Source organism: Carettochelys insculpta, chromosome 12 (genome assembly GCF_033958435.1).
Source record: "Carettochelys insculpta isolate YL-2023 chromosome 12, ASM3395843v1, whole genome shotgun sequence".
NCBI lineage: Eukaryota > Metazoa > Chordata > Testudines > Carettochelyidae > Carettochelys > Carettochelys insculpta.
The window spans coordinates 43,755,577-43,778,718 of record NC_134148.1 but is presented as its reverse complement, the minus strand read 5'-3'; the positions used below and the strand labels follow the sequence as shown (position 1 = coordinate 43,778,718).

The 23,142-nt window shown below is 51.1% G+C and overlaps 1 protein-coding gene across 8 annotated transcripts in view; it reads left to right on the top strand.

The window, feature by feature from the left end:
- Positions 1 to 256: 256 nt before the first annotated feature.
- Positions 257 to 23,142, top strand: part of TLE3 (TLE family member 3, transcriptional corepressor) — a 46,588-nt gene continuing 23,702 nt past the window's right edge. For 3 of the 8 annotated variants that reach the window (XM_075007140.1, XM_075007139.1, XM_075007137.1), the window contains exons 1-6: positions 258 to 1,115; positions 1,430 to 1,530; positions 2,123 to 2,186; positions 3,284 to 3,328; positions 17,727 to 17,789; positions 18,522 to 18,596. In XM_075007140.1, coding sequence (XP_074863241.1) covers positions 1,092 to 1,115; positions 1,430 to 1,530; positions 2,123 to 2,186; positions 3,284 to 3,328; positions 17,727 to 17,789; positions 18,522 to 18,596 — 372 coding nt within the window. In that variant the 5' untranslated portion in view covers positions 258 to 1,091. Of the gene's footprint in view, positions 1,116 to 1,429; positions 1,531 to 2,122; positions 2,187 to 3,283; positions 3,329 to 8,919; positions 9,084 to 17,726; positions 17,790 to 18,521; positions 18,627 to 23,142 lie in introns of those variants that run through there. The other 5 variants (XM_075007136.1, XM_075007134.1, XM_075007138.1 and 2 more) reach the window with 4 other exon arrangements.

The following is a 23,142-nucleotide window of genomic DNA, read 5'->3' as shown; positions in this document are numbered from 1 at the left end:
CCCTGCTCCCCTCGCTAGAGACCCCCTGCAGCGGTGGGACGGACCTCCCAGGAAATACCCCCCCGCCGGTTGGTGCGGCCCCAGAGCGCGCTGCTGCCGGGCTGGGTGTGGGGCCACCCCGGGCCCTAATTCCTCTCGGAAGAGGCGCTGGCCGCTCCCTGCTCGCCCCAGCCCCCCGCAGCGGGGCCGGGCCGCGCGCTCCTTTCCGACACAAGCGGGCATTGTGACGTTCCCGGGGCCGGCGCCCATTCGCCGGCCGAGCTTCCCCGCCCCACGTGGGCTCCCCGCGCTGCCATTGGCCCGGCCCGGGGCCCGGGGCTCCTTTTTGTTACACTTCGCTCGCGCTCTGGAGCGCTCTCGCGGCGGCGGCGGCGGCTCGGTCCTCGTGCTCGGCTCTTGCCTGCGGTCCGTGGGTGGCGTCGCCGGTCCCGGAGCGGAGCCGGGGGGCGGGGGGGATACAGCTGCAGCCGCCTCCGGAGCACCGGCCGTGCGTGGCCGCCGATCCCCGCGGCTCGGAGCCGCGCTCGGGGGACTCCTGCTGCCGCGCCCCGGCCGCCGGGCTTGGAGTTATGGGGCCGGCGAGGATCTGAACCGACGCGCCCGGAGGGGGACTCGCCGCGCAGCCGGAGTGACGGGCGGACCGCAGCTCGCCCGGGAAGGCGGCGGGGCGGCCTGGCTGCGGTGCCCCCTTGGCGGCCCGGAGGATTTGGGCTCGGCGGGGGCCGCACCGCGCGCGGAGAGTGGCTGGGGTTGCTGGCCGCAGGAGCAGCGGGGCCGTGGTTGACTTTCCGCGCGTGGGCACCGGAGCCCGCAGCCCCCCCGCGGGGGCAGAAGCCGGGGCGGGCGAGCCCCGCCGGCCGCCCGCAGGATGCAGAGGAGCGGCCCTTGCTCCGGGCCACCCGCCATGTGCGCCGTCCGCCCGAGGGCAGCCGGGCTTCTGCGCCCGGGGCCACCCGCTTGCTAGGCGCGCCCGCCCCCTGCACGCACCGCCCGGGACTTCGCTTCTTCCTTTGTTCCACCTTCGGGCCCGGGCCGGGCTCGCCCTCGAGCAGGGGTCGCGGGGGTGACTTAGCGGCCGGGGAGCTCCTGCGATGTACCCCCAAGGCAGGCACCCGGTAAGTGGGGCGCTCGGGGGCGGGTGTGTCCGTCTGTCCGTGCGTCGCGGGGTGTTTTTGCGCCGGGGCCACTGGAGTCTGCGGTGTGTGTCTCTCCCCAGCGGCGCGTCTCCAACCAAACGAGCCGGGACAATGCTGGACGGGGGGGCTGGGGCTCCCCCCCCCCGGGACGGGAATCGCCCCGATCTCCCAGCGAGCCCGCCAGGAAACTTCGGGGAGAGGAGGGGGGCTCAGCCGTCTGTTTGGGGGTGGAGGGGGCTGCCTGGACTGGGCACCTCTTCCCCGTCTGTAACCGTCTCGCTGTGCACCCCTAGGCTCCCCACCAGCCTGGGCAGCCGGGCTTCAAATTCACAGTGGCCGAATCCTGCGATCGGATTAAGGATGAATTCCAGTTTTTGCAAGCCCAGTATCACAGGTAACTGCCCTCCGCTGCCGCCCCCCCCCCCCCCCCCGTTAAATGTGCAATGACAGATTTGAAGTGCGCACTAGAGCGGGTGTGAAAACGCCTTTAGAGGAGCGATTTATGGCTCTGTGTTGACTAGCGTCAGCCGCCACCCAGGGCTCCTTTTGTTCCTCCCTCTTTGGCATTTCCGCGCCGCCCCAGATTTGAACCCCCTCTGCTGGGCTCAGCGGCCCCTTTCCAAATCCCTGCGGGGGCTGGGGTCACTGGGGGGGTGTCCCCCCACCCCCACCTCGAGCCTTTCCAAGAGCCTCTTTCCCCTGCAGGAGTCCTGCTTTTGCTCTCACACATCCCCCCCTCCCCCAGGAAACATATTACCCCCCTGCTCTGCTGCACTTCACCATCTGTGCAGACCTCTGCTACCTGCCAGGGACCCAGCAGGTAAATTGCAGGAGCTAGTCAAACACACACAAACCTACTGATCTTGGGTGGCGGGTTTCTAAGAAGTGTTACTCAAGATGGTGTCTGTCTCTTCCTCCCCCCCCCCACTTGTCCCTCCATCATTGTGGGATCTTAAACATATATTAATTCTGTTTTATCCTCTTAGTCTTAAAGTGGAATATGATAAGCTGGCCAACGAGAAGACAGAAATGCAGCGCCATTATGTTATGGTAAGAGACTTTAATCAGATTTTGCATCAGACTGCAAATGGCATTAGCTGATAATGGAGCAGCTCCCTGGGCTGGCTGCAGGGCTGTGGGGAGGAGGGGAGGAGGCTTGAAGTTGTTTGCATTCTGTGGCTGGGCCTGGGGCTGGGTGGTTCCTATCTCTAAACATTGCAGCTTTCCCTTCAGGGTTATCTGGCCAGATAAGGAAAGAAACAATACTTTTGGTGGCCAGTCTTCCTGCCCTGTTTTGACAGGCCTTGATCATCTTGTGCCCTCCCAGTGTATTTACCAAATAGCTGACTTGTGGCTGAGGACAAGGAGGCTTAAAAAGATTGGGAACCTAATACAGGTCTCCTGTTAACCCTCTCCCTTGAGGCTTCCAAAGAGGATTTTGAAGATTTAGAGGTAGGAGTTCTGCTGACTCGGTATCACAAGAGTCCATGTTTGTATCATTGCCTAGTTAAAACTTCAGCCCTCTGTAGGAAGGCATTTTGAAACTTGCTGACCCTGGAGTGTTTGGACCAACTTCTGATGTTAGGAGCCAGGGGTCAGACTGCTCCTTGTTTTGCCTGAAGCCAGAGAAGGTCTGTTACAACATCATCTGTCCTAGTTGCTTTGAGGGAAGTGGATTCTTTTGTTGCTACAGAAATCTTTTCACTCTGGCTGCCTTACAGGGGCAACGGGTGAGGTGATGCTTTTGATATGTATTTCTAATCAATTCAGCGTGACCACAGTCATTTTCTGAGCATGAGGGAAAAGCACAGCCCCATCCCCAGACTCCAAAAGAAGAGACATAGGACATAGTGCAGAAAGAACTTTTAAAGGTGCAAGGAAGAGCTGTTTGCCAGACTGCAGTACATTAACTTTGGTGTTGGGACTTGGGCGTACTGGTCCCGTACAGCTTTGAGGATAAAAGGAGCAGCCTCTGGTTAAATGTGTCTGTTCAAACCCTATGTCCACGTGGCCGTTGTTCATGGTTTAAAATGTCCTGATTTAGTATGCTTCAAGCACAGTTCTCTACAAGAGGGTTTTTTATAATAGTTTTATGTGAAATCAATGGAAAAATCTTTTTTGTTGTTTGTTTTTTGGCTTTTTTTCAGTACTACGAAATGTCGTATGGTTTGAATATTGAAATGCACAAACAGGTGAGTGATTCTCTTCCATAGCCTGTCTCTCTTGGCTGACCCATGAATATGAAGTCCTGAATTTGATAAATAAAAAAATTGCTCCAATTGCTGGAGTCACAGCAGTGAGGAGGAGCTGAATGTATGTGAAATTTAGTTGATGGAAGTCTCAACATTTTAAAAATTGTTTATAAGGAGAGAGAAAAGTATCTCATGAATTCCTACTGAGATGCATACCCAGATTAAAACAAAAAAGCCGCCCCCTAGCACATTAAAGACTAACAAAATAATTTATGAGGTGACCAGCTTTCGTGAGACCCAGATTAGTACATTTTGTGTATATGATTAAACATGAAAAACATGGTTAATTAGTACAGATTTGATTGTTGGTGCAACTCGGCATTCTTTAAGGTCATACTTCTAATTAGTACGGCAGTGGAATGTACGACTTAAGAACAGATTGTCCTGTAGGATATATATTACTATCCTCTGCAGTATAGCTCAACACTGTGGTTTATACCCTGCACCTGGAAAGTGCAGAAGCGTTTGCATAATTTGCCTAAAGGGAAAACATGAAGGGCTGTTGAGAATGTGATGTGCTACCTTGATAAGATTAAAAGCTAAAGAGCCTGAAGGCTGGGCACATGATGGTAAAACTTAAAGGAATGAAGTTATTATTGAGATTAGACCTGATTATTTGTGTGACTGCTGCTTATTGGTTTTAAAAGTAGTTGTAAGCACTTAAGATATATAGAAGGTGACATCATCTTTGCAATTCATGAATCAAACCAATTTGACTCCTAAGTGTATGTGCCGGTAGCAATGTAAATAACAAGGTACTGCTACCAGACTAGATTTAATACGTGTTATTTAAATACACAGTGGTATGTGCCTTATGTGTACCTTTTCTCCCTGTTGGTTCATACTGACTGCTAGAGGTATATAATTATTTTAAAGAGTGACAAAAATAACACTTAAGTGTTTTCGTCTTGCAAAATTTCTTCACACTGCTTCCTCTCTGACAGGACATCTTTGCCAGGCAATGAGCCTGTGATTTACAGTCTGACCTGGATAGTTTATGCACATCTGAGAGTTGTAGATTTGCTTGTTCTCTTGTCTGGATACTGACCTGCGGAGGGAGAAATGCAAGGAACAGATTGCTCAGAGTGACTTAGTGGTCCCATGCTTTGGGGCACCTATCGCATTTTCTGTCTCCATAAAGCTGAAGAAGCAGGGGGTGTCTACGTATGGGTGACCGGGGCCTGCCTTTTGGTGCATTATTTCCTGTAGCTAATGGGACAATATATTATATTGTCAAGAGGAGAGCAGACCCTGAAAAATGTTACAAGGCTACATTTAGGAAGATAAAAACAGCACCTTTTTGTCTTGTTGCATTTCAGGATGTGTTTTAATGACATAACTTACACTAGAATTCCTTTCCTCTTTTTGGAAATCTGCGGCTTGAGTGAACTAAGACAGCCAAGTATGCAGTGCTTTGCTCTTGTCTTGCTCTTGCTCAGAGGCTCCAAAATTAGCGGTTTGTCTGTTAAACAAACATAAACAGCATCCACCCCCACCCAGTGAGCATTTGGCTAAAACCTGCCCTTCCGAGAGGGTCTGTTGAAATAATGGATGGCAGGGAGCTGGAGGGGGGAGGAAGGGCTTGCTGGGCCTCTGAGATGCAGATTGGACAGACTCTTCTCCGTCCTGGCTTCTGGTCTGTGCTGCAGAGATGTAACCTGCAATTCAGCACTTAGTGAGGGAAGCTGCATGGCACGTTCCTCCTAGATGTTCTGCTGAGTAGTGGGTGCAGTTGGCGTGTGTTTTCTGTCATGCAGCAGCACGCTTTTTGTTTTCGCCAGAGAGTCAAAGGCCCTCGGGTGGGATTTGGCGTTGCTCAGGGTAGTGGTGCTATGCCAATGCAATAATGTCACTTATGGACAAGTTTGATGTCTTGGGGCACTGTCCAAAAAAGGCGAACCCTAACTGGGACGTTTGGGTGGACCCGGGGCTCCCTGTCTTGCCATAAGAATATTCTTTAAATGGATTCTTTAAACAGTTCCCGAGCAGAACCCTTCCTGGCTGCCTTTGTCATTGCTGCTGGCTGGCTGCATGTGCGGTACCTTGTATTAGAATGGGGAGGCTCTCTGGGGCGAAGCTGGTTTTTGTGGTTTGGTCACCAGCCATGTTGAAAAGCACGTAGAGGCTATTTTCTGAATTATCTTAGAACTGGGTGACATGAGTGCAGAGGACGTGGGGGAGGAGAGGAAGGCAGAGTAAAGTCTTCACAATAAACTCCCTCTGCAGATTGTAGTGTGGCACTAGGTCCTGGGTGCATCTGTTGGAGGGTGGCTAGTCCTGAACAAACAAGTTTATCAGTGAGGGCTTTAGCGGCTGACTTGTGTTTATCTACACACAATCAAGTAGGCTGGAGAGCTTGAATTATTCATGCAGTGTCCTGCCCTCCAGACTTGACTCCCTGTGATTACATCTGCCTGAGACAAACATTGATGGATACTTCATCTTTAAGCTAAAGGGGACCGGTCTGTAGGCTTTTGTAAACGAGAGGTCGAATATTAAATATGTTTTCTCAAAGAGAAACCAGAATAAAGGTGACTTCATGAGTAACGCCATAAGCTACCTGAGGAATTAGGTATGATGTGACAGCTGGCTCTCTTGCGTGTGATTCAGTGAATTACTCTTAGTACAGGATCTGCCACAATCTTTTGTGGTGAGAACAGTGAATTTGGAACACAGCAATATATCTTCAATACGACTTTTATCTGAGTCGGCTTTAAATATATAGATTTGCTGCCCAGTCAGTCTTACGGAGACTTTTTTTTCTTTCCAGTGTTGATTTCATGTGTCCCTTTTATTGAGCCTATTTTGCTTTTATCACGTAGAAGAAAAGTTGGATGCAGTCGTACAACTGAGTGGTCCTGAAAAGCACACAACCACCTGCTGAGCCACAGATCGCTCTGTGGTCAATAACCTGAGTTTCCCCTTTTGATGGCTAACAGCGCAGCACGTAAATCAAGAAATGTGTTTGAGTTAAACTAAGACTTTGGCCTTAGAACACATTTAAACCCAATTGACACTGTTGTGAGAGAGAGCTGCCTCTTCTGGAATATTCCAAGAACACAAAACAGACTGTCTCAGCCTTATTAGCAAGGCGTGCCAGATAATAGCTCGCTAAACACTTGAGCAGCCAAGTAACTGCTTAGTAGGATACTTTCTGCCAGCTTAAGGTAGCAACGAATATCGGTAAATGGTTTTAACCCTTTGTTGACCACTGGCTCTTGAATTTTGCCTGTATTCAGGTCAGGAATGCTGGCAGCAGATCTAAAGGTACCTGTCTCAGACTTGATTCCCTAAAGTAGCCCTGTTTGCCTTCTGCTGTGGAGAATTCCAAAATGACGGCTTGTGGGCCTGGCCCTCTGTGCCCTCTCTCCGAATTTAATTCTCGTCGGTGAAGCCCTCTACTTTGCTAATAATGATAGCAGCCACAAATAGCTTTCAACATGCCATTGACAGCCTGTTTGGAGAGAGCACTTGAAATAGTGCTAGACAGCTGAAAGTACCCATAATTGTGTACCAGAGTGAGAACCACACTGCTTAAGGGCCTTATTTTCATGTGCTTAAAGAGACAATACCCTGGTTTCAACAAATGCTTCTAGTGCTTCACTGGCAGTATTTGTTCACCCCTCCCCTTTTGATTAAGGTTTCATAGAGTGGGAGGGCAGAACTAGCAGCAACAAACAATCCATGATTGCTAAGGAGCGAAGGAGGAGAAACATTCCAGTTTGGTCTCAGGTTGTAAGTTAGACTTTTCCTTTCCGCAGAGGGGAAAACTTGGCTTCACTTAAACCAGGAGAAGCTCCAAGGTTGTTCAGAAGAAAGAAATGTCACTTAATAAGAGTTGATTTCCCCCCCCACCCCCACAGACATCACTTTGTTCCCTTTTTTGTTCACTGCTGAATAGCCTTGTGTGACACAAGACAGTGTTGTCAGCGGAGCCATATTGCAAGAGTGCCGTAACAATCTGCCAATGCAAGTTCCATACCACAAAAGCCCAGGCCCAAGTAAATGTGTTCGTCTGTAAGGTGCCTCAGGACTCCTCGTTGTGTTTGTGGATACAGCCTAACGTGACCTCCCCTCTGAAGCTTGAGGCCTTCAGATTCCTTTGCCAAAGGAGATTAATGTCGGGGGCCCTATTGGAACCATCTTACAGTGACTTAGGCTTCAAGTGCCACTCCACTAGGGGTAGCTGCACAGTCTGGCGTATGGCGTAAAGCAGGGATGGCCAGTTGGTGGCTGGGCTGCAGGAGTGACCCGCCATCATGTCCATGAGCCGCATGATTGGCACAACCAAGATGCTCTTCAAGAACAGGGTAGCTCGGCTAGCTGTGTGTGGGAACCCAGAATCAGTAGGCCGTGCCGAGTGAACTGGAGCCGTGCTTTGATTGGCCGCAGAGGGGGCACCCAGCTCTCATGGCCAATGTTGTGTGCAGTCAGCGTGCACCGCATGTCCGGTGCCCGGGCTTTACGTGCATGTCACGTTCGTAATGCCGCTAGGAGAGTACTGCATGCGTGGAAACCAGCCGACTCTGGCAACCCTGCACATGGGCCACAGGAAAGAAATTGCCTCGTGGCCGCCACACAGAACCCCGATGGGCCGCCTGCAGGCCGCCCATCGCCAGTGTAACGCATCCAGACACGAGGTAGCCTGGCGTGTTCGGCGTGTACTTGAACACGTTTGCAAAAAGCGGTACTGGGCATGTGGCGTGCCCCTCCCCGGGGCAGCTCCGCTGACCTCAGCGGAGACACTGTTGGCTCGGACTCCTCTCTGGGGTATCCCAAGCCCCTATCCCTGCTCGGTCTGTGAAGTTCTGCAGTAATATGTGAAGTGAAGCTCTGTGCCGGAGGAGCATGGGCTGCGGTGTTGGAACGGTCTGGTCTGGCTTGGGTGTCTTCAGCTGGCTGCATCCTGCTAGCCTGCTAACGTCTTAGCACAGGGAATTCTGAGGCTGATTGCCGTGGGGCTAGGGCTTTTGCTATGCCGTTTGGCAAGCCGGTGGTAGCGAGTGCTCTGGACTTGTTAGGGTTGGCGCTGCAGATGGCTTTGAAGCTGCGTGGCAGGGTGCTCTGACGTGACATGGACCGGTGCAGGCTGCGCTCCGAGAGCTCAAATGAGTATCTGCCGCTGGCCAAGCCATTGAAAGTGATAGTTCAACATGCAGCTTGACTTCCACCAAAGGGAGAATTAAGGCTTCTAGGCATGAAGCTGTCTGAAGAGCGTGCTGCAGGCATAGGCCCCAGTACCAGGTGCTCCAGGTTGTCCCGGTTTGTTTAACCCTCTCATCACCCTGGGTGCAAAACCAGAGGCAGTCAGCGAGCTGCCTGTTGAGCCCCTACTTGGACCGTGCTGCGGAACGTTTCTGTGAGTACCGTCCTGCGGCGCTACTGGCCGAGTTAAAAGCCGCGCAGCTTTTGCTCGTTTCAAGTCTGTTTATGGGAGGCTGTGCGTGTTTGGCGGCTGCTGCCCTGGATTTCGTATGATAAAAGGCAGTTGGTATTTTTTAAGCTTTACTCTGTCATGCCCCATTCTGCAGGTGGCACAGGAGACTTCATTGTGCGCTGCACAGCAGCGTTTGAGCTTGGTTTCGGACACAGTCCCAGAATGCATCAGTGTCCTACACTGCTCTCTCCAGGCTGCGTGTGCAAGAGCCCTCTGACGTCACTGCCCACACTCCAGCACTGTGATGTCCGTGGCCAGGTATGCTGGGTGTCCCAGTAACCCCTCGAGGCTGAAGCCGACAGACCAGGGCTGGCTGTGTGTTCTCCTTGGTCAGGATTTGTAACATGCGCAAAGGTTCTCTGCCCTTCTGTAGGGGCACCAGCAGCCCCTCCCGTGGCTGGGAGTCTGAACCAGAAATGAGCCTTGTGGAGCAGGTGGGATATGGGGAGGAGCTGGGAGAATTCATGGATCTGAGACTGGCCTGTCTCCTCGCCCTTTTGCACAAGCAGTGACCCACTTTCCTCTCCACCTGCACCCCCCGTCCTTCATTCTGCTGCATCTCACTCAGGTCAGACGGGGCTCTGCTGCTATTGGGTGGCTGGTTTGAGGCACGGGGTGGGGTGGGGGGTGGCACTTCCCTGCTGGAGAGGAAGGGGCTCAGGCTCCGTGCTGTGAAGGATGGAGTGGCTCCAGGCATGTTCTCCTTCTGGGCGCCAGCTACTCCTTCCCCCTTGGTGCCCCTTCTGCCAAGCTTCTGTCCCCAGGAGGGCTGGAGAGCAGAGCTGGGGCCCCAGCTTTTCTGTGCAGCAGCAGCAGCAGCAGCAGCAGGAGTGATGGCTGGGAACCTGGAGCACTTGAGAGCTGTGTGCTCCTGGGCAGCCGGGCAAGTGGCCTGCTGCCCCCTGCTGGGGGCCTGTGGAGGGGCGTGATGCAGCGCCTGCTGAACGGCATTCTGGGCTGTTCCTTTGAACCCTGGGCTGCCACTCTCCGCAGTTCTGATGTGGGCACGGAGGTGTCTTAAACTCGTGGCCTTGATCCTTTCTGTAACTCCGCCCTGGGTCGCTTGCTTCGCCAGAGCCCAGGCTGTAGGCTTGCAGCAGTTTGCTGTGGCACAAGTTCCTCTCCAGCATCGGCAGAGCACCTGGGCGCGTGGTCAGCCTGGCCCGGGCGCCTGTTACCCCGCAGCCCTAGCGAGCGCTTGTCGGGGTGGAACCCAGCTGCTGCTCCGCTTTGCTGAGCTGGCCTTCTCCGAAGTGAAGAGGAACACGTCCCGTCAGCACCGCAGAGGACGGCGGCTTTGATTACCCAGACGAACTAGGGGCTGGCGGGAGTCGAAAAAGCAAATGGGCTCTGAGGCGGCCACAGGGGGTCAGGTCCTGGACTGGCGCCTCTCCTGGCAACTGCCTGGCTCATGCCCCTTTGGCTACACTGTCTGAGGTCAGCCCCTCCACAGCTTGTGGCACAGCCCAGGCTCATGGGCAAGCGGGGCTGTGGCTTGGAAATGAAGGCAGTGTCCCTCTGGGATGTGAATAATGCTGGCACACTGGTTAACCCCCAGCCCAGCCTTTTCTGACAGAAGGGCCGTAATGGGGAAGAGCTGCCCTGGCAAAGTGTCTTACGCTCGCTGCCACTGGAGACTCATCAGCTGCAGACATGCCTGTCTGCCTCCTTTCCTCCTCAGCTCTCCTCCAACCACCCCCCCCAACCCTGCAAAAACCCACGTCCCTTTTAACCAGCGTTAATTCGTGGAGCTGGACTGGCAGCCCCAAAACGCCGCATAATGACCTGTCTTGGCATGGGTGATCTGGCTTAACAGCCTGTTGCGGTCAAGCAAAGGTGCAATTTGCACAATGTTCTGAGGGGATTAGGTTGTTGAGGTTGCCATGGTGATCTAAGGGAGATGAATTGAGATTTTTCTTGGCGAGAATTGCCCAGTGGCACTGGGGGGGCGTGGGGAGGGGGAGGGTGCCGTTGCTTTGGAGGGACGTTGATGAATGGGTAGTGTTACTGGGAAGGTGTAACGCATGAAACTGCCCCTGTTCCAGGCAAGCCAGTGAGGTGAGCCCTATTAGAGCCCAACTGAACCTTTAGTGGGGAACAAACAGCGTTTAATGTGCTTGAGAGAGGAGAAGAATTAAAGCGAACAAATATTTAAAGCTAGTTAAGAGGAAGCCTAGTGGTTGTAAATGTAGGGCTTTGTACAGCGCTTATATATGTAAAATATGTTTTTTTCCTTTTCAAATTCTACGAAGAAAGTGACCTTTTGTTGGAAAAGGTTTGCTCCCCAATCTTTGTGGGCATTTAAGCAGAACTTGATTTTTAAAGTAGTGTCAATAGCAAAAAGAAAACCCAAAAAGCTCTGGAGTAGCTTGGAGTGAAAGGCACAGTTCCCCTTTCCCTGCATACAATGCGCTCTTTGAGAAATGGGTGAAACTGTGATGGGATCTTTCCTTTGCACTGAGGTGACCTTGCAGTAACACGGCAGGCTTATGACTAGAGGGGGTTCTCTTCCTGGCTGCAATGAACCATTGGGGTCCATGTCAAATGAGGGCCCTGTGCTATAGGATTTATCAGGGCCAGGAAAAGCAAAACTGAAGCTCCCCCCAAAAAGTAATCACACCAAAAAGAGGCAAACATTTACCCTTGTTATATAAAGAGTTCAATGGGCTTCATTCAAAGGCATAAATATTTACAGAGTTGTAGTTTTTATGTATAACTTGAACAGTAGGCCTGTGCTAAAAGTGTCTTTAAAGAGGCTTGCCTATCGCTGAGCAATTTGTGATCTAAGCGCAAACCACCAGGGCTGTGAAGTATGGCATGAACTCCGGAGTGTAAAGCAGGACCATGAAGAGGCTGCCCAGAAGAGTGGAACATGTTGTCTGACAGTTAATTTCACTCTTCTGTGTGCTGCACTATGAACGGCGGCGAACACTCAAACCTGCGAGAAAGTGACTGGTGGAAATGGGTCTATGTGCTCAAAGTAGTAGACAGGCATGCCGACAGGTCCCCTGATACATACTGGGTTAACCGTGAGCTACTAGTAAAAAGGCAAAACAGCATTTTTCTTTGCTTGGGAAAGTTTCTGAAGTGCATTAAGTTAATGTTGTGCTGTGAACTTTTGAAAGAACAACCAGAATGTTTTTGTTCAGGGTTCAGAACATTTTGCAGGACAGCCACTTTCCGTTCCCAAGGTGCTCATATCTATGAGTTGCTACCTTACGGACCTTGTTGTGTCGTCATCCTTTTTATAACAAGAGCAAATAGAACTGCACCCCCCCCAGCTGTTGGTTAGAGAAGGGGATGGAGAGCTGAAACTTGCACGTTCTAGTCTCGGCTCTGCTATGGATGGATTTATTGTGTCGCATTAGTTACTGACACTCCTGAGACTTCCTTTGCTTTCTAAATGGGCCATAATTTCCCCTTTCCCTCGCCTCTTCCAGGGGTGGGAGGAGGGTTCGTGTTAGCAACGTGATGTGGAATCCCTGGGTGAAAGTGCAAAGTTACTTCAGAGGAGTCCACTGAACCTACAGGTACCTGCACATTCTGTACCAGTTGGTACAGAGCCTCTCCGTGCAGTGGCCCATGCTCACCCTGCTGAACTCAAAACATTCTGTGGACCACCAGCCACCACCCATGCTGACAAAATGCCGTTGCCTGTGGCCCACCTGCAAGATGGTCATGAACCACTTGTGGTCCACAGACCACACTTTGAGCACCCCTGTCTTAGCGGCGGGGGCTGTCCGTTAGGTTTGTGCAGTGTCTAGTGCAGTTGTAGTACAAATGGGTAATACAGTGAACTCTTCCATATCCAGCATTCGATCATCTGGAACACTCAGATAACTGGCATTTTAACCAAAGTAAATTTAAGTTACGTTTTCTATAAGTACAGTAGAAGTAAATATGCAGTAAGCTTACCATGTACAGTGCTATTGTTGTTGGTAAACAAAGTATCTGATCTTGTTTTTCTTTACTGTTGTGTATTGCTAAACATACCTCCTCTAGTAGTCACAATATTTGAATATTCAGCAACCTCCTTGCCCCAGGGCTGCTGGCTATGAGAACATTTACTCTAACAATAAAACTGACCATGTTAAAAACATCAGTGAGCTGACTGCTCGACTGTGTGTTGTCAGCCTTCAGAAGGTGGTAACTTCAAGAGGTTTCTGAATAAAAGAGCAACAAGCACTGAAGACCTCTGAAAGAGATAGGAAAGCCTCAGGTGCAGTCTGGATCCAGGAGTGCCTTAAGGAAAATAGCAGGGTGGGCAAAGGTCATGACATTACTTGCAGTGCTACTGCCTCTGAAGAAAAAACAATAGTTTGTAAAAAGAACTTGAGAGAGTCTCTGCTGGTTGGGAAGGAACGATGGACCTATGTTAAAAATCACGTCTCTAAATATCTGCCTGCTGTAGCAGCAACGAAGGGTCCTGTGGTACCTTATAGACTAACAGAAGAGTTTAGAGCATGAGCTTTCGTGAGTTAACTCACTTCTTCAGATGTTAACTCACGAAAGCTCATGCTCTAAACTTTTCTGTTAGTCTATAAGGTGCCACAGGACCCTTCGTTGCTGCTACAGGTCCAGACTAACACGGCTACCCCTCTGATACCTGCCTGCTGTAGTTACTCTTTTTTTTTTTTTTAAACTTGCTTTGACTGCAGCAAATCATGTAACAATGTCCTGTTCTAATTGCTCCTGCAAACAGTTCCTTTCATGTGCAAAATTATTGCCTGATTACTTTGTCTGTTTGTGTCTTCTAACTAAATACTTGGGGGGGGGGGGGCGGAGTTTAACAGAAATATCTGTATGTAAAGAACAGAGGGAATCCTGGGTGTACGTAGACACCTTTTTAATGTTGTGTGATGCTAACTAATCACCAAGCTGCTGGAAGTCTTTGAGGGTGTCAGAAAGCAGGTGGACAACGGTGATCCAGTGGATATACTGTGCTTGGTTTTTCAGAGAGCCTTTGACAGTGTCCCTAACCAAAGGCACCTAGGCAAAGTAAGTAGTCATCAGATAAGAGGGAAGGTTTTATCAAGGATCAGCAAACTGTTAAAATAACAGAAAACAGTGCAGGCATAAATGGTGGGTTTTCTTCCACAATGGCGATTGATAAATTGGGTCCCTGAAAGTTCTGTACTAGGACCTGTGCTGGACAACATATTCCTTATTGGTTTGGTAAAGGTTGTGAACAGTGGAAGTGGTAAAGTTGGCAGCTGATACAAAATTACTCCAGATTGCCATCAGCTCTGGGCTGAACAGAGCCTTACAAACAGATCTCACAAAGCTGGGTGACTGGGGCAGATGAAATTCATTGTTAAGTGTGAAATAATGCAGGCTGGAAAAAATAATCCCTCTGATGCGTATATAATGGAAGGGTCTAAATTAGCTGTTACCGCTCAAGACAAAACTCTTGGTGACCTCCTGGGTAGTTACCTGAAATATTCATCTCATTGCACAGCAGCAATCAAAAAGGTTGATCAAATGTTAGGCACTACTAGGAAAGGGATAGAAAATAAGGCAGGAACTACCCTAACACTCCTATGTAAATCCTGCGTGCACCCACACCATCAGGATGGGCTGGTTGCCCACTTATAAAAAGGATCAGGTGGAACTGGAAAAGGTTCAGAGAAGGGTGAAAAGGAGCGGAGGGTGGGACAGCTTCTCCGGGACGAGAAACTAAGGAGGTTAGGGCTGGTTGGTGGGGGAGGCCCGTTCCATGGGGCTATGGTAGAAGGCTGTACCAGTCATGACTGGTGTGGAAAAGGGAATAGAGGAGTGTTCTTTACTCCCTCCCACACCGCAAGGACCAGGGGCCCCAGAGCAATCAACAGGCAGCCGGTTTGATGCAAACAAGAGGGAGTACTTTTGGGCACTGTGTGCAGCTAACCTATGGAACCTGGAGCCATTGTTAACAACCCCTGGCAATGAGTGTAACTGGGGTAAAAAGAGCTAGATCACTTCCTGGAAGGTCCATCCATCAGTTCCTTAGCCAGGGTGGCTGGGGAAGTGACTCTTCACCTCTGACTGCCGGGAAATGGGAGAAGAAAACTGGCATCTCTCCAAAATTGCCCTATTTGGTGTGCTCCTTGGAAGGCTGTGGGGCTGACTGCTGTTGGAGATGGGGTACTGGGGCTAGATGGGCCATTGGCCTGATCCACCAACTGTTTTTATGTTCTTGAGCTTCTGCTAGAAGGCTCTAGCTACTGCATGGCTGGGTGTTCTAGGAGGCCCTTGTCTAGGTGGAGGTAGGTGGGCTGAATGTGCAGCTGTGGCGGGTGGGAGATGTTTTCTGGAAGAGGGTGGGGAAAGTTCTAGATCGTGCACCGCTGCCTTTGTGTTGCTGTCTCACGGAGGAGGTGTTTTTGGCCATCTTGTTGCTGAAGGAGCTGCCTGCTGTGGGGAAGGAAGGGGGAGATGCAGGTTGACTTAATTAATCATTTTTCTTTTATTGATAACGAGCGGCTCTGCATTATCAAAAGGAATTTTTCAACGTTTGATCGCGTTCCAGGGTGAGCTTTCGACCAGCCGCCATTGTTGAAGCAGTATTGCTTGAAATCTTCCTGATGTTCAGGCCCTGTTTCAGTTGGATCAAAAGCTGTTTTAACAGCTGTCTCCGTGGGCAAGGCTGCTGCCGTTAACCCTTGGGATCCAGGGCTTTTCCCCGCTTTCCCTAGAAGTCTTTAAAAGAGCGCTTGTTTGGGGAACTGGCGTGCCCCCTTTGGGCTTGAACGCTGGACCGTGCTTTGCAGCACGCTGCGGAAGTGTAAGAACTGACTGGCCAATGGCATTTTCCGTTTCGGTAAGCTTTCTAGCCTGGGGAGCGGGAGGAGATGGCAGATTAGGGAAAGATGTTTCTTGTCCATCACTCTCCTGCGAGCGGAATCCCGTCCAGTCAGCAGAAAGGAGGGTGTGTGCCTACAGCACAGGGCTTCTGCCGCGTGTGGAGGGGAAGCGGGATGGAAGGGGGCAGCGTACCTCAGGAGCCCACAGGTCTGCTGGGAGTTATGCAGTTTGTTTTCCCTGCTTGTAATCAGGCCCTAAGTGTGGGACCCAGAAGCTGTGCTTGGCACAGGCCTGTAGCTTTGCAAAGCTCTAGTGTCACGTTTGTTTTACGTTCTCTTCTGTAACTCCATCACTTGGCACTGAACATGAGAGCGGCCCCATGTTGGGTCTGATCAGAGGTCCAGCCCAGCCCAGTATTCTGTCTGCCGACTGTGGCCAGTGTCGGGTGCTCCAGAGGCACTGAACGGAACGTGGAATCAAGTGATCCACCTAGCTTCTGGCAAACAGATGATAGGGACGTTAGCCCTGTCCATTCTGGCTAGCAGCCATTGATGGACCTCTCCTCCATGAATTCCTTTAGCCTTTTGAGCCCTGTTGTAGCCTGGATTCCTCCTTTCTGGGGAGCTTAGTCTGTTCTGTGTCTTAAAATTCAGCTCTGGCCTACTTCCCAGCTGTTGTAAGACCCAGTGCTTAAGGCTCCTGTGCATTGCCAAAGGTGGATGCACATTACATTTGCTGTCCCTTTAAAGTCCTCTTTCAGTGCCAGAGGGGCGTACAGGGACCTCAGTGAAGAGTCAGTTCTGTACCTTTTAGGTTAAAAATATGAACTGCTGACTCATACGAAATCTAGGTTTTCACTTGAGTAAAACATTTTAGGTCGAGAGAGATTTTGCAAAAACCACAGCTTGACAGTGGAGAACGCTATTATTAAACTTTTGAGTTATGTGCTCAGCTGGCAGGTGCACGTTGTTTCTGGTTCAACTTCTTGAATGTGATGTAAGTGCTGCAGAATTAACGAGAATGACTTTTATAGATGGAAGCTGAGATCAGAGTAGATGCAGGTTGTCCGCAGCTCTGCTCATGTCACCAGTGACTAACCATCTGTGCAAGCTGGAGCTTTTAAAGAAAGCCTCTTGGAAATGAGGGGTGTCAGTGTCCTGTGATCTCAACAAGCTGTCCTAAGCAGATCAGAGCTGAGAATGCAGCATTCATTTCACATGGGAAGGAAATGAGCTGTCCTAAGGAAATTTCTTCCAAAAGTGCAGAAACATTGAGCGAAATCTTCTCAAAGCCAGCTCCTGTCTGGAATTGTGCATAAGCTACCTGACTGCAAAGGTGAGCTTTTGAAGTTTCCTTTCAAATAAAGTGAGAACCTAAAGTGAACAGATGAATGGGAAAACATCAGTTTTATGTGTCGAGAAATGCCGTGGTGATTAGTTGCTTTGTCAGTTGCCTAGAGAAATGGGCAAGGTTAGCAACTCCATGCTGGGATGAGGCTTAATTGCCGAAGTGTGAATAAAGCTAAGCTTGTGTCTGTGCTACTTTACAGTCTAGCTTTATTGCAGTGGCTGTGGGACTGGGTTCTGTAAATCTGTGGATGTCGGTGTCACATTAGTGATCTGCCAGAGTAACCACCATGTCCTGTTATGAAAATCATTTTTCACATGCTCACTTGCCGATTTGGATCACATCTGTATTTTGACCACTTAGCTAATTTTTTTCCCTTGAGACCATCACAATACAGAATTGCTCACAGAGCTGAAGCTGGCTCAGTTTATCCCAATATTGTTTTATATCATTTAGTGCCTGTCTGGAAAAGAAATTCAAAACATGCCGAATAAATAAAAATCTCACTTTGGCCATTTACCTGGCCTGAAGGATTTAGGGAATGAAGACGTATGTGCTCTTGATGCCTTTTTAACATTTGCTCCTTTTTATGATACAGGATCTATAGCAGGTGGGAGACTGTTGATTGTGGGGGTGAAAGTTTTTTGTTTTAATTCTGAGAAAAGTCTTACTTTGATTCTGAATGCTTCCATATTTGTGACATGGCCACACCAGGTGACTTTTTTTTTTTTTTAAACTGAACTAATTGCACTCTTCTTTTCATTTTTTTAGACGGAGATTGCGAAACGATTGAACACAATTCTAGCTCAAATCATGCCTTTTCTGTCACAAGAGGTAAGGGAACAGCTGCGGATTGTTTATGGAGCCACTGTCTTCCATTCACATGGTGCTGAAATTGACGAGAACAAGTTGGGAAGTTATTTTAGGGCAAGCGGGGGTTAAGCTAGAGGTGGCAGGCTTATGCTACAAGTCTTAGGACTCAGGTTCAGATTTTGACTCGTGGCACAAATGAAGAAGGTCTCCGACTGGTTGAGTTGTTGTTTTGTGCCTGCCGCACAAGTACTATAGCGTAACCAGGCTGGCAGCCTCTGTAGGCCGCGGACGGTGTTCGCTTTAACTTTTTGTCCATGGGCAGAAGAAGTTCTGTTATCTGCAGCAAGGTGTGTGTGGGTGTGCACCGCCAAGAGAAACACAGGCTGCCAGTTGCGGGCGCTCTGGCAGCTGGGCAGCACCTGAATCTCAAGCACTCAGCACGCAGGGAACATGGACCACAGCTGCTGGCCCAACAGGACTGTGGTGCATGGTCAGAGCAGCAAGAGGAAGCTTGCTTAGGGCCTGGCTATGTGGCGTGCTGCTCAGAGCCAGGCTGTTGGGAGCCAGTGCAGCTCCTTGTGGAGCCAGAGTCTTTGCAATTGATTGCTGAAAGAGCCCTTAGCTGCTCCTCGTCAGGAGCAAACTGCTGGCGCCTTGGCTTGGCGATCCAGGGCTTTCCTCGACCTTTCTTCGCAGGCCCCATTTGGAACCATCCCTTCTTCTAACGTGCCTTTCACGCTTTGTCTCCCCCAGCACCAACAGCAGGTCGCGCAGGCTGTTGAGCGTGCCAAGCAAGTGACAATGACCGAGCTGAATGCTATCATCGGGGTACGTGGACTTCCAAATCTGCCTCTCACCGTGTGTATACCCCTTTTATTCCTATCATTTGCCATGACCAGAGACAAGCCTGCCCTTAGCTGGCTTGGAAGGATGGCAGCTTGCAAATATGCTGACGGTCAGGGGCGTTTCTGTGACCCTTAAGGGGCTGCACGCTATGAGTGAAGCCCCCAGTTTATTCAAGTAGGGCTTGGCCTCAGAGAACTGATGGGGGGCAGGGACTGAGTCTCTGTTGGTGCAGTGGGGCCCCCCACACTGGATGAGGCCTTTGTGCACTCCTGTGGTGCAGCTAAGAATATGAGGCTTTTCTCCAGCCTCTGAGCCTTGTGACCTGGTTTTAGAGGTGTGTGTAAGTGGTGTGAGAATACACCTTTTCTTAGAACGTCATTTTTTTACTCTTCGTTCAAAGCCTCATGAGCCACCAGAAGAGAGAGGGGCTGAATTCTCCTTTTAGCAGCTGGTGCTAAGGTTGCTGCTGCAGATCAAGTCTTTGAGATCAGACAAAATGCAATTTAAAAAAAAAAAAAAAAAAAGGAAAAATCTCCATATTCATTTTTCTGCACCTCAGTATTGAAGCACAATCTGGAAGCCTAGCTAAGCCTTTCTGAGATTTGGGGCTGTTCTTGATTTGTTTTTTAGTCTTTTAATTGGTCTGGATGTGTTAGCCCTTCTTCTGGCCGCCTGAGATCAGGTATGTCTCTGTTGTATTGTTTGTGAAATGTGCTGTAAATACGATTGACTTGGTGTTCCACGCATTAAGTGACTCATGGAAATGTTCCAGGTGTTCATTGCTAAGAAACCAAAAGTTGAACACTGCAGTGGTTTTAATTATTTCTAGCAGAGCGAGAACTATTTCTGCCAATTGTTCTGCACGATCAGGCATCAGAATAGGCCTTCTATCCCATGTACTTGAGGCATGACTGCCTGCAAATCCCAACAGAATGTGCAATAGTTGGTTACTACCATCCCACACCCAGCTGTGGAGTGAGCCTTGTATTGGTTTGACCTAGAGGTGTACAACCAGGGGGTCAGTTAGAAGTCTGATTCTTTTTTTTTCCCCCAAAGAATAAACCATAATATTTATGCTGTAAAGTAATTTTTTAGAGACTCAGAATCCTAGGGCTGGAAGCTCATTGAGTCTAGCCCCTGCTTGAGTCCAGCCCCCTGCTCAAAGCAGGACCAACTCTGAACTAAATCATCCCAGCCAGGGCTTTGTTAAGCCAGGACTCAAACCTCCAGGGATGGAGATTCCACCTCCTCTCTAGGTATCTCATTCCCGTGTGCTGCGCTTTCCCCCTCACCAATGCCCAACCCAGACCTCCTGCACTGTGACTTTATGGTCAAAGAAACTTCCACTGACCTGCTTTGTCACTCGTGGTCAGCCAGCACGGAGTTCTTTCCATTGTCCTTAATCGCTCCTTTTCTCTCCCACTAGCGTCCTGGGTGCTGTCTTTTGAACTGTTGTTAACGTGGCACACTCAGTAATCGGTGCATCCCAGGAAAACGGTAGCTCCTAAAGCCCAGAGTTTGGACAGAGGGTTTGGATGGGGTATTTGGCGTGAGCAGCCTGGCAGTCGATGGGAGCTTGGCTGGGGCTCATTGACGTTGCCCCTTCACGCATCCTTGGCGGGGGCAAGTTTAAACTGCCTGGGCAGGGAGACATGCAAGGACTGCAGGATGCATCTTGTTTGTTTGGCAGGAGTGTCCCGTTCTCAAGCATTTCTGCTGTTTGGCGGTGGCTGTTAGTGTCTCGGCCTCCCGTGGCACAGAGCACTGGTGGCAGCCTGACAGCTCCCCTGAAAGGAGGGAGGGGTTCTGGGCGAGCTTCAGACAGAGCAACTGGCTGTGGCCCTCCCGCTCTTGGCGTTTCCGGCGCTGCGGCACCGGTGTGGTGCTCCCTCCTCTGGCTGGCTGGTGCAGACGGCGAGGCTGGGACGCGGCAGCGTGCGTGCGAACGTGGCAACGCTGGCTTCGAGTGAGAAGTACTTAGGAAGTGACAAGGCAGGTCAAGGCAGTGTGAGGCAGATGCTGGAATTCAATTAAGGTAAATGCGTGGGGCCTGTGACCCCCCAATTCCCAGATAATTGCTTCCTTGGCTCAGAGAGAAGGCAGCTGTTGTCTCCTCGTTAAGCAGGCAGCCATTTAATGGTCCACCTGACAGGTCTCTGCCCAGCAGGACTGACGGGCAGCGCGCGGTGCGTGGCTCTGGGGGCCATGCTTGGCTGCACCCCTGCAGCGGATAAAAACTAATCCAGTTCAGCATTTTTGCCTTGTCCAGGAAGGCTCCCGAAAGCAGCTGCTGTCAGAGACTGCGAGAGATGGTCAGGGCTTTGATCGGACGGGGGGATGGCTCGGCACTAAGCATGCAGTGTGGGGCCTGCTCCCCATGTCTTAGCAGGTACACGCTGTGGCAGATGTGCTTGGCAGGAACCTCTGGCTCACTCGGCTTTGCAGGGGGGAGACGCACCCCAACCTCTGAGGGGCAGACAGGTGGTGTGGCTCCTGCCGCATTTTCGTGCGCATTAACAGCAAGCCGTGGAGCAGTGCAGTGGGTTGCCAGGAGGTGGAGCCCGGCAGCTCAGGGCGTGTGGCGGACTCGGGCGCTTCAGAGGGCCGTGGGCAGGCTGAGTGGGTGTGAGATGGAAGGTGGAGGACCTCAGCCAGTGCCTGCTGGCATAGCCGGGGGAGGCCCAGGGTCAGGCTCCCAGCGCCTGGTCCTTGAGCAGAGCATGTGAAGCACCAGAGTCTTCTCGCTCATACATGATGGCAGTTCCCACTCGCGTTGTGTCGCTTGCGCAGGGTTGGAGAACTGGGCCCCATGCTGGACGCCTCCCGTCCTGGGAGAGCCTCTGCCTGCCGCTTTAACCTCCACTCGGCAGGGCTCAGGTCCGCGCGGGGCCTGCTGCCGGCTCTAGAACCTACCCAGCCGTTGCAAGGAGCCCGCCCCCCTGTCGCTGGCCGCCTCTGAGCTCCTTCAGAAATGTGACGCAGAGAGCAGGCGCCTGTAGCAAACCCGGCATCTCTGCGTGGTGCGCACAACCCTGGCTTCTTGTTGGTGTGGGGCAGGGTTACTTGCTTGGACTCTCACGGGGGTGGCGACTGGGGGAAGGAGGTAAGGTGTGGGGGTGTGTATCCATAAAATCCCCTACCTAGAAATGGACACCTACCAACAGAAGAAAAAGGGGAGGGGATATCAAATTTGACGCCTGCCAAACTTGACAGATACTTTAAAGAAATTCTTTCTGGGGAAACAACCTTGCTCTGGTGTGGGAGTTGGACTTGATGTAGAAACACCAGGACTTCTCTCTCTGAGCGATGTGGAGTAATCAGCATTTTAGTGCAGGTGCTGTAAACAAACTCAACAAGTATGAAAATGCACCAGATCATTAAAACCGGCCCCCACCCCTTCAGGTCAAGAACTGTTAATTATCTGCACGGAGATCATTACCATGCAGTTCCCCTGCTCCGGGCTCCTGTGAAATCGAGCCCTCGATTCGGTTCTAGCTCTGGCAATGATTAGACTCCTTTACTAAATTTAACGCAAGTGGTGAACCATTAAATCGGGTAACAAAGGCATGAAGGGGGATGTACATAATCCAATTAAAAACACTCTGCGTACAAGATACTCCTTGCCAGACTCCCTTGTAAATCATAACCTCCTCCTAGCTTAACCACGTTTGTTTAGCACATGCATAGAGACTCCAGCAGGAGCAAATGCATCTTTGTCTGTGCATCTCCAGCAAACTCCCTTTCGTTTGAGCTTGGAGCTTGCCCGGCTCTCACTCAAAGCCTAAAGGACGTGCTCAGTTCCAGACTTCAGCTTTCGGAGGCCTTCAGCCTAGGTGCTATTTGTCATCAGGGCAAAATCAGGAGCCTTTCCCTGGGGTGCTGCTTGGACCACTCGGAAGGCCGAGGACATAAGAGAGGCCCGTTTCCCCTCTGTGCTGGTGTTAGGCGTTGAGTTTGAAAGATGTTTCTCTGGGTAACGCTTCCCCTCAGAGACTGAACGCTGCAGTGCTTGTTTCGCTGCAGTTACCGGCGTTCCAGCCGCTCTTTTCTAATTCCTGCCTGTAACGCGCAAGCTGCACCAGTGCAGGCTTCACCCTATAGTAAAAGCTACGGGCATGCTCCCACGCCAGCTGGGAGTCGCCATCTCAACCTGCTAGAGCGCACCAGCACTGCTGGGCTGTAGCCAGAGACAAAGGTGTGATCTCTCCCGCCCCCTGTCTTCCGCTTGAACCTAACGTCAGAGCTGGGGTCGGACCACTGCCCGGCTACCCTCCCGACACCACTTGGATTCAGAGCTACTTCTGCCACGGTGGAGGAGGGTCTCTCGCCAGCCACGTGGGCAGGAAGTCGGTCCCTGAAAAGGAACGCTCTGGCTCCTCTGCCCTTTGGCTGTGCTGAAACTCCCGCGTGTGACAACAGCCCGAGAGCACAGCACATTTCAGTACTTCACAGCACCAGTGTAGGTACTACTGGCCGCTCCCCTTGTCGTGGGGCGGGGCCTTTTTCCACTCTTGTTTCTCGTAAAGCA